A 12,031-nucleotide genomic window follows, 5' to 3' on the forward strand; every position below is an offset into this window, starting at 1 on the left:
TGTTAAACAAAAGGAAAATAACTTTATGGAGACAGTTATGGAGTGGTTTGACAAAACAATTTAAATGATAGCATTATTACAGTGCATTATTACAGAAACTGTAAAATAGCTGGAGATATGAGGTTGTTTCTGGTATCCCTAAATGGCCTATGCATGAACATAACTGTTCACATTCACAATGAAAGCAGACTTCAAAAGTGGATGATTGAAAACATTTTACATATAAAGGACAGAAACACCTGCTCAGCAGGTCTCCATTTAAAAAAGTAAACAAAGGAATATTAAATTAGTGATTTTAAGTGATTATGAGCTGTCATATGTGATTCATAGTGGTAAATTATTCAAAAGCAGTGGTTCTAATCCCATACATACATTTGATTTCAGAAGTTTCAAGAACTATGTTTTTCAAAATCCAAGTTATTGAAAAGAAAAGTAATTTAGTTTATGATTTAATGTTTCTTTTTTAGCATTTTAATTGTTAAATACTTAAAATTTTTCATATTAATTTACATTAAAATTATTATTAATAATATTCCTATTATTACCAAAAACAACGATATTAATTATATTACTTGCGCATTATAATAACTATATTAAGTAATTATTATATGAATTATATATATATATATATATTTTTTTTTTTTATATATATGCATGTATATATATATATATATATACATATATATTTATTTTTTTATATATGTGTATATATATACATATATATTTATTTTTTTATATATATATATATATATATATATATATATATATATATATATATATATATATATATATATATATATATATATATATATATATATATATATATATATATATATATTTAAGTCATCCTTGGAAGTTTGCTGAGGCCTCCTGGACTGAACAACTAAATGAAGCTGAAAGCTAACCTGCACCATGGCCTTTAAGTGAAATAAATATGTCATGGAATTAATGATTTTGCTAACTTGTCTAATTTTCTGGTTCCACAAACTGCATAGTTACAACCGGTTGAGTCCAGTTCAGACATCAAAAATAATGGCCCATTGTCCCTATAAAGTTTCAGTTCAGTATTCCATCCAAATTTAGTTTAGCTTTCTTGCTACAAATGCACAGAATCCTTGCTGTCAAGTGAATTTCGCAAATGGTCCGATGATAAAGCCTTGGGGTACTCCTTAATCCGTTCCTGAAGGCTACTCAGTGCCAGTCTCATCTGGTCCTCGGTGCCTTGCAGTGCCTTCACCTCCATGCTGTAGAAGATGTACAGCATCAGTGTGGAGAGGAGGACGGCAAAGCACAGCGCCCCCAGCAGGTAGAAAGAGGCTTTAGGAAAGGGCTGTTCAGCTCCCAGAGCAAACAACGGGACAGCGGCGATGGCTAACTCAAGTACTAGCAGGACAAGACCCATGATGCCTGTACGAGCCGCGGTGTGGCGCATGCGCTCAGAGCAGTGTAGACCCACCTTTACTTCAGTACGAGCTTCATTGACTGTGTTGACCAGCTCAGGAAGCTTATCTGAGAGAGAAACATGCATACACTACCATTAAAAAAGTTAGCGGTCAGATGCATTAAATTGATCAAAAGACATTTATAATGTCTATAACGATTTCCATTTCAAATAAATGCTGTTTTTTTTAAACTTTCTATTGCATAAGAAAAATGCATCAAGGATTCCACAAAAATATGAAGCAGCACAACTGTTTTCAACATTGATAATGATCAGAAATATATTATCATATTAGAATGATTTCTGAAGGATCAGGAGACACTGAAAACTGGAGAAATGATCACAGGAATAAATAATATAAATACATAACTTAAAATATATTGAAATAATATTGCAATAATATTTCACAATTTTACTATGTTACTGTATTTTTGATCAAATAAAAGATACTTCTTCCAAAAACCTCTTTTTAAAAACATATTACCAGCCTCAAATATGTGATGTCGTCAAAAACAATCTTTAAAGAAGTAGTTCACCCGAAAATGAAAATAATCACTCACACTCATGATGTTTCAAGCCCAAAAGTGTTGCTTTCTTTATCATGGAACACAAGGGAAAGTTATCTGATGGATCTGATGGATTTTTTGTACTAGCTTCTCAGACAAACTATATAAAGATTTCTCCTTAATGGATTTCAAGAAAAAAAATTAAAATATTATGTGAGTTTGGAACAATGAGTGCGAGTACATGAATATTTTTTGGGTGAACTGTTCCTTTAAAACACCTTGACATCCAAAAAACCCAGAGTCAATTTCCAAACTTTATTATGGAGCAAAAAAGTACACAGCATGGGTTTATTGTGTTGCTGTTGTTGCATGCAAAAATGAATGTAATAATATTTCGAGACCCTAAAAACTGAAGCGCAAATACCTGGAATACAGCCAAATTCTCTCTCTTTGCATCCATTTCCCCTTTTAGTTGGCATTAACAGGAACTCGGCAGTGAGAGCCTCGTGGTCTGAATAAGGAAAGGGCTGTCCGGGAACTGGACCCTTAGTGGTGCACAAAGACTCACAGCTCACATCTACTTCCCCTGATCCCTGCAAGAAACAGCGCTGTCAGCATTTATGTGCATACGAGCAAAGAAAGATCTATAGAGAATCTATAGTTCTAAGAATAGTTAGAAAACTAGAAATTTCTTAGGTATCATTTATGTATGTCTGCGGGTTGAGTTGTGTCATTGAGGTTTGTTCAGATCATTAAACCAGACTATAAGCAACAGTTTGAGTCTCAGAAAACATCACTTAATATAATAGAAATAATAGAAAATCGTAGTAATATCTAACTCTTACCTTGAACAAGACGTAGTCTATCCGGACTCCTCCCCCAAATGGAACGAGACCATCCGTGTGTGTGAAAGGGTTTTCAGATATATGTGTGAATCCTTCCTCACATCCCTGGTATTAATGACAGGATGTCATTATAAATCATAACTTAGGCCCTGTTTACTCCTGGTGTTAAGATGCGTTCCGGTCGATCGGATCACAGGTAGACGAGGAAGACACATTCCCGTTTACACCTGGTGTTTTAATCCGTCTCTTTTGTTCACTTTCAAACACTTCTGTCCTGATTTCTTCGAATGGGGGGTTTATGGGCGGGTGTTCTTTCAGATCTTTCGATCTGATGGACAAAACATGTGCAATTTACATATGAACTCGACTGGAGTCGACGGAGAAACACACAGAGAGCATCAGCTTTAGTTTCTGCTCTGACAGACGCGAGACCAGCCGAACGCTGTGAGTGTGTGTTAGAAATCACGAATGGAGAGAGAACTTTGTGATGGTACATTTTTCGTCTGCAAACCAAACTTGAGTCTTCAGCCGACAAAGTTTAAATCCCGTCTGGCTAGAGCTCTTCCCGTAATGTTTAATGTTAAGTCAGTAAGGTGGAGAGTATGTGGTTGTTTGAACTCATTCGACCACATTTAGCGTTTACGAAACCAATCCGGTCGAATGCGTTTTCAACGACCTCTGGAAGCGTTAGAAAGTGGACAAAGCTCAAAACAGTTTTAGACCCGTTCACACCTGTATTTAGCGTCATTCACTTGTGATCCGATTGACCAAAACGCTTCTTAAAATCAGGTGTAAACAGGGCAAAAAACATTTTGAACTTGTCCAATTTCAAACACTTCCAGAGGTAGCTGAAAACACATTCGACCGGATTGCTTTTGTACTGTAACCACTCGTGTGGTCGAATCCAGACAGCCACACAAGACGCCGACTGACCTAACATAAAACATTATGGGAAGAGCTCTAGCCAGACGGGATTTAAACTTTGTCGGCTGAAGACTCAAGTTTGGTTCTACAAAAAACGTACCATCACAATGTTCTCTCTCCATTCCTGATTTCTAACACACACTCACAGCGTTCGGCTGGTCTTGCGTCTGTCAGAGCAGAAACTAAAGCTGATGCTCTCTGTGTTTCTCCGTCGACTCCGTTTGTCCATCAGATCTGAAAAAACACCCACCTAAACCCTCCCCTCGAAGAAATCAGGACAGAAGTGGTTGAAAGTGGACAAAAGAGACGGATTAAAACACCAGGTGTAAACAGGAATGAGTCTCTCTCGTCTACTTGTGATCCGATCGACCGGAACGCATCTTAACACCAGGAATAAACAGGGCCTTAGACAGCTATGCGACATATCACAGGGTTCCCACACCTCGGTTTACTTCAAATTCAAGGACCTTTCAAGGACTTTCCAGGTCCAATACCCTCAAATTCAAGTGTGGGTTAAGACTTAATGTGGGGACACACTTCAAGTGAGAGCAAGGTTACATCGTGTTACCTTGTGAGATTCATTGTTACAGTTTTGCACGCGTGAACGGGAAACACTTAACGTAACGCGTAAATGCACATAACTAACGTAACGTAAATCAAGCAAGCTAGTGCGCATAGGCCACGAAGTGTTGGTGAAATTACACATTAGTGGACCTGGGGGAATAATATTCCCTCAGAAAACTTCTTGCACGAAATAAATTCACGCACTTTCAAGGACCTGTATCTATGTGTGTTTATTAACAAAAACTTTCCAGGTCCTTGATTTGTTTTGTTTTTCAGATTCACAAACTTTCAAGGATTTCAAGGACCCGTGGGAACCCTGATATCATCACACACACAGTCATCACCAGAGGTCAGACAGGATCACGCTGCATTACTAACGTCAAAGTTGGCGGCCTCACTGAAGCTGTCCAGGAGTCCAGTGTAGTTTCTCAGCAGTCTAGTCCCGAGATCGTCTGGGTGCATGTTCAGATCTCCACCCACAATCACCACGTCCGCTCCAGCACTAGTGTGCCTTTGAGAAACACACTGAGTCGTGAGCATTGAGGAATCAGAGCAGAAATCTGACGTGAGTGGCTCACGTTTATTTTCAACAAAAGCCCTGATCAGATCAGTGTGATCTCAGGCACATTTCATTGAAAGATTGAGCAATTAAGACCCTATATTAGGCTTGAAAATAAACCCACAGTCAAGGGTAAAACTGCAAAAAGAGACTTATGACCTTATGAACTGTTGCAGCTCCCAGGCTTGAACCACTCGGTGCGGGAGATACGAATCTTTCTCTCTGCAATATTCTGCATGCAGCTGGAGCAAACACACACATTCAACAACAAAAAAATTGGTAGTTGAAAATAACACTAAAATGAAATGAAATTAGATTAAAAACTTTACAATTAGGCCCTAATAGTTCACACTGGCTAATGCATTAACTAACATTAACTAGCAATGAGCAATTTACAGTATTTATTCATATTTGTTAACATTGGTTCATAAAAATACAACTTGTTCATGTTAGCTCAGGTCCATTAAATAATATTAACGGATATTTCAACTTTTGATTTTAATAATGTATAAGCAATGTTGAAATGAACAGTACCTAGGATTAATAAATGCTTTAGAAAGTTATTAATTGTTAATTCATGTTAACTAAACTAATGTAGTTATCTAATGTTAACAAATGGAACCTTATTGTAAAGTGTTACCTAAAAACTTAAATGAACATTAGAAATGTTGCCTTAGCAATTAACTGAAATGAAACAAGTTTAAGTTTAGGTATTAAAATTGAAATAAAAATAAATTAATTAAAGCTAAATAGAAAGCACATAAGTGCTAATGGCAAAAGCACATAATAAAATAACTAAAATGAAAAATAAACAGTAAATTAAAAATATTAATAAATACTTTAATAGTATACAAATAATAGTAAAATAAGACTCGTACAAGCGTTTTGCATGAACTTACATGAGTTACGAAGACATGAACATTCAGCCCACTGATGTTAAGCAGGACCTTCCCGACTGCCTTGCCACCAAACCAGTCTCCATGTTGAGCCTGGTTCAAGATCAGATCGTTAACAAGCCTTTTATAGACCGACCAATCAGCACTGACACTGACGCCACATTAATGGAACATACAGTATAAGTTAGTTTATTTACAACAGGTAGTAAGTATGTGTCAATAATGGATGTATGGTTTACAGGTTCGACTGGTTAGGATGTAAAATAATGTTTAAAACCATGATATTTGTATTATTATACATTTATAAATGCAATAAGGTACTCAAGGATGCGCTATATTGTGGATGATCATTTCTTAAATATGTAGAACTTCATTTATATTAAAAAGAAAAGCAGGATGTCTGTACACATAATAGATCAGACCCACCATGTACGGATATCCATTTAATGAGTATCTGTACAGAAAGGCGTCATGGATTCGATGTCTGGAAAACACGGCCAGTCCGCTTCCTATAAATCCACTGAAGACGAGAAAATGTTACTTTAAGAGAAAATGCATTCATAACTGTGTCCCTGTGCTTATAAATGTGTGCATTTAAGCCCAAAGAACTTTTCAGGGACTTCATTGATATAGTCATGCATTTAAAGATGATTTACCTTTTAAAATTATGGGAAAACGGATAGACACTGCCAAGCTTCTTCTTTAAAAACAGAAAGTCTTTCTCACACCAGACCTGTAACCAACCAGTCCCAGAAAAACATGTCATTCTACAGTACAACCAGCTAAAAGACAACAGACGTATCAGAATCATATTGTTTAAAGAGTTCATCATTTTTAAACTGAGAGAAGTGTCTTCACCTCCTGCAGTAACGCTATATCCAGCTGTTCCTGAATCAGCAGGTCTCCGATCAGAACAAACCTCTCTCTGCAGTTCTTACTGAGGTATCTGATGCCCCTGAAACAATCACAGCAAACTCATGCGCTTTATCCTTTACGCATTTATTAGTTAATCATATAAATTCAGTGCACAGACATTTGAGAGAAAATAAAATGATGTTACGAAATCGATTTTAACAGTAAGAAATGAAAATCACAAATCTGCATATGCAACACACAGTAAAAATGTTTATATACATATTTTCTGTTTTATATTTTTTATGAAATTAAAAATATTTATTATAAATATTTAATTGAATCATTTTTTTTGTGTGTTTTATCACTTGGTATGAAAACAAATATCTTGTAGAAAGATAGTTAAGCTAATACAAAGTAAATATTTTTCAGATAATATTTTAATAATTCGTTTTCCCATTATTTTTTTTCAAAAGTTGGAATCCTATAAAATATTCCCAGTGGGATCTGTTTGATAGATTATTTAGGAATATCAGAATCCTGCGCACATTTCTTCAGCAAAAGGAAACACGTATCGATGTAAAGAGTGAACTGACCAGCAGTTGAGAGAGAAGACGCGTAATCTGATTGGCGCTGAGGTTGTCATGGCGACACGTCGTCTTATGGGATGGTCTGTAAGGATAGATGAGAGAATTCAACTCACAAAACAAAACTGGGTTGATTCAGTTGAGCATTTCTCAGAATGAGCGTTACTCTACGTTTGAAACTGTTTACACAAAATAGTGCACAGAAAACTTTTTTTTTTTTTTTTGGACCACTAAAAGCATAAGTTAGTGGTTACTGGTTTGTCTTTATCAGTGTTTTGAAACATACTGTGAAAAAGCACTATTAAAAAATACATTCAAAATCAAATACATTCATCAAAACAACTCAAATCCACTTCACCAATCTAAAATAAAATATATTTCATATTTACCTGACCTGGCTAAAATCTGCATTAAACCGAGAGCGGTGTGCTTTGGTCAGTAGCTTTCTAACAGAAACTAGTTCACAAGAACCGGAAAACAAGCCAAGCAAGTCATTTAAATACCTTTGACAGAGTAAATCCACAGACCAGATCAGCTCAGAAACATATGTCTGATTTACAGCGCTCATAAATCATAAAGCCCGGCTGCTGGTGGATATTATTATGGCTCCACCTCAATCCCAAGGGTCAAAGGTCCACTTACTGTGTTGTCATAGTGACACTGTACACAACACACCCTGCAGACTGTGATGATAAACTTATATGTGACCCTGGATCACAAAACCGAGTGACACGGGTTTATTTGTGGCAATGGCCAACGATGCATTGTGTGGGTAAAAATTATCCTTTTTTTTATGCCAAAAATCATTGGGATATTCAGTAAAGATCATGTTCCATGAAGATATTTTGTAAATTTCCTACCGTAAATATATAAAAGATTTATTTTTGTGAGTGAATGCAGCACAATAGTGAACATAAATGGACAACTTTAAAGGAGATTTTCTCAATGATTAGATTTTTTGATCCAGGCCAGGGTCACATATACACATTTATGTTTATATATATATATATATATATATATATATATATATATATATATATATATATATACACATTTATGTTTTTATATATATATATATATACTTTTTATTTTTTTATAAATATTTTGAATAACATATTTAAAATGTAACCAAATGTAAAAATACTACTAATTAATATTAAATTATAATACCATGGTATATCAAAATAACATGATATTGCCATCAATACAACAAAAAAGACAAATAAAACTTTACTTAAGGTCTTATATATATATATATATACACTCTCTCTCTCTCTCTCTCTCTCTCTCTCTCTCTCTCTCTCTCTCTCTCTCTCTCTCTATATATATATATATATATATATATATATATATATATAAAGTATTTTTAATGCATAAATAATGCCTTGTAATGCACGTTATAATGCATTGTATGGTCTCAATAATAATTGTAACCACAGTTATAATTAATTATAGTACTGATCTATTCATTGTTACACCTTTAGACAGTAAAATGCATTCAATCAAATGACAAATATTATAATGAATTTGAACTTTGGTTACAATTATTTATGACACGATTTAATGCATTATAACATACATTAAAAACACATTAATAATGCATTATACATAAAGGCTTTAAGTGTTCCCAACACTTCTTTCTCAGTGATGGTACTATAATGGGATCACACTACGGTAATACTGTGGCATATCGGCCTCATTCACGACTGACATTAATGTATGAAATTATGATACAAGATTCTTGCAAATCCCTTAAGATCCTTCTAACATAAACTCACAGCAAGTTTACATACTGATCTGAATCGCAATGGCAGCATGTGCTTGTGATGACAGTAAATCAGTCTGTATTCATTTTACACCAGTAAGCATCAACATTTGCTCCAGCAGCGTTACGATCATTCAGGGGCAGTAAACACACACACAGCTGCTCCACACACACACTGACGGGCGCCAGGAGGATCTGTGTTTACTGACCGAGATATGGGGGAGACCAGCCACATATATGTGTGTGTGTGTGTGTGTGTGTGTGTGTGTGTGTGTGTGTGTGTGTGTGTGTGTATCTATATGTATGCATTAATTTGATCACAATAAAAACAGTAAACATGTTATTAAATTTTGAAATAAATGTTTTCTTTTTTTATTATATTTTTAAAATGTAATTATTCACATGGTGTCAATTCTCAGCAGCTATTACTATTTTGTTCAATATGAGCTATATGTTTATGTATATATATGTTTATGTATATATATGTTTATGTATATATATATATATAGAGAGAGAGAGAGAGAGAGAGAGAGAGAGAGAGAGAGAGAGAGAGAGAGAGAGAGAATGTTTGCATGCCCATATTAATCAACAAAGTAAAATAATATATATATATATAGCCTATATATGTGTGTGTGTGTGTGTGTGTGTGTGTGTGTGTGTGTGTGTGTGTGTGTGTGTGTGTGTGTGTGAGTGCGTGTGCGTGTAGGATCTTTTAAAACGTTTTAAATGCTGTTGTATGTAATCATATCAAATGTATAAAATGCACACACATGCTAATTTCCTTTGTGACCATATTAAACAACATAGTTATAGCTGCTGAGAATTTACACCATATGAATAAATAATAAAAAAGAAAACCGTTATTTTAAATGTAATATTTTACTGTTTTTACAGTGATCAAATGAATGCAGCATTGCTGAACATAAAATACTTCTTGCAATCACACACACACACAAATATGTATGTTCACACACACACACACACACACACACACACACACACACACACATAGGTACATTATTGAAGGTAGTGCAAACGTGATGTAATATAGACGCTTAACTCACTTTAAAATGAATGTCAATGCAAACAAACATCAGAGCAAGTATCATCTGCGATCAAATGATGCAGGATCTTTTAAAAGCTTTTAATGCATGCAATCGTATATGCTGGAGATCCGATCTTACCTTTATACTTGAATATGAGGTATATGTTTCACACACAATCCAAAGTAGTTTTCAACGCTATGATCTCTGCTATAGACAATGTTTTCATGAGCTTTTGAGTCTCATATCCTGTCCATTCGTTCCAGTCAGACCGCGACTTCCTCATCTGCCACTGATATGTCCTCTGAAGAAAAGACACTCGGCTTTATCAAACGCGTTTGTTGGACATTTTACATTTAACTTGAAATGTTTAACCTGTAAAATGAATAAACGTGTTCACGTGAATCAAAATAAAGCGTTATCAAGCGTCTCTCTGTGACTGACACACGCGTTTGTACGGCGCATAATCAGAGTTTTGCAATACAATGTTCAAAAGTTTTTTATTATTATGAATTGTTAGTTTGTTTTCTCACAAGTGCTACTTTGCAGCAAATGCATTGAAGTTGGTAACGTTACGCGTGAGTCCGCCGACGTTCAACGTAACGGCTTCGTCATCAAAAAGCGCCTCGATGACTGGATTGTTGGGAAAATGAGTTCTCTTTTAGAAACGTTTACTTTTCATTGAATCTGTTTGGTCAGGTACAACAGATCAAAATAATACTTGTCCTATTTTAACTATTCACTGCCTAATTTCAATTAAACTCAATTTAAGCTTTTAAATCATTATTCGGGTGAAAATTATTTTCAAGACTGTTACTTTTCTCAGCGCTTTCCAGGATGGACCAATCACATGCGTTGGCGAATAATGGATGAGATGTTTTTAAAGGGATAGTTCACCCAAAAATGATTAATTATGTCATTTACTCACCCTCAATTTGTTCCTGACCTAAATAAATGTCTTTGTTCTGCTGAATACAAAATAATATATTATCAAGAATGTTTGTAGCCAAACAGATGAGATATATAAATAATACTATGGAAGTCAATGGGCCCATCAACTATTTGTGACCCTGGACCACTAAACCAGTCACATGGGTCAATTATTTAAAATTGAGATTTTATACATCACCTGAAAGCTGAATAAATAAGCTTTCCATTGATGTATGGTTTGTTATGATAGGACAATATTTGGTCGAGATACAACTATTGAAAATCTGGAATCTGAGGGTGCAAAAAAATCGAAAAATTGAGAAAATCTCCTTTAAAGTTGTCCATTTATGTCCACGATTGTGCTGCATTCACTCACAAAAATACATGTTTTATATATTTACGGTAGGAAATTTACAAAATATCTTCATGGAACATGATCTTTACTTAATATCCTCATGATTTTTGGCATGAAAGAAAAATGGATAATTTTGACCCATACAATGTATTGTACCACAGCACAAATATACCCGTGCGACTCGTGACTGGTTTTGTGATCCAGGGTCACATTTGGTTACAAAATATCTTTAGTTTTCAGCAGAAGAGTTCATATAGGGTGAGTAAATGATGACAGAATTTTCATTTTTCGCTGAACTAAGATCTTTTTAAATGTATTTGGGTGTGCCAAAAATAATCCTCGGAATTAAAATATTTACACAAAAAGTACTTTCTAGAGAAAAATTTAACTCATCAAAATAAGTTAAAAAATAAAAAAAACTTTTTTTTTCGTAAGTTAAACAAGATTCTACTAATTTTCATGTCAGTTTAATGTAATTTAAGTTGATAAAACTTAAAACATCCAAGTTGATTGTACTTAATTTAAGGCAGCAACTTTTTTTTTTTTTTTTTACAGTGAATAAATATATATTAAAAAAACCATAGTACTTTCTTGTAAGAGGAATACTATCTTTTTCTCAACAGTCAGTAAACCTGCAGTGGTGATAATTCATTACAAAACACAATCAACATTTTAATTCTGCCTCTCACAAGTTGTTCTGATATATTCTGTCGTTCATTCAGATTTTTGCTGTGAAAGAGAATAAGAAACTTTTACAAAGTTGT

General features: G+C 34.5%; 1 protein-coding gene across 1 annotated transcript; it reads right to left on the reverse strand.

Annotated features, from left to right (window-relative positions):
• Positions 1–854: 854 nt before the first annotated feature.
• smpd2b (sphingomyelin phosphodiesterase 2b) lies at positions 855–10,583 on the reverse strand. The gene is made up of 11 exons (XM_081381478.1): positions 10,124–10,583; positions 7,184–7,259; positions 6,594–6,690; positions 6,392–6,468; positions 6,162–6,255; positions 5,739–5,828; positions 4,999–5,081; positions 4,659–4,791; positions 2,793–2,897; positions 2,372–2,540; positions 855–1,509 (listed from the first exon to the last, which is right to left on the reverse strand). Exons 2-11 carry the CDS (start codon positions 7,231–7,233, stop codon positions 1,097–1,099), a joined length of 1,311 nt encoding a protein of 436 aa, XP_081237604.1. The 5' UTR covers positions 7,234–7,259; positions 10,124–10,583; the 3' UTR covers positions 855–1,096.
• Between the last annotated feature and the right edge of the window lie 1,448 nt (positions 10,584–12,031).

This window comes from Scardinius erythrophthalmus, assembly GCF_964197995.2.
Source record: "Scardinius erythrophthalmus genome assembly, chromosome: 12".
Lineage (NCBI taxonomy): Eukaryota > Metazoa > Chordata > Actinopteri > Cypriniformes > Leuciscidae > Scardinius > Scardinius erythrophthalmus.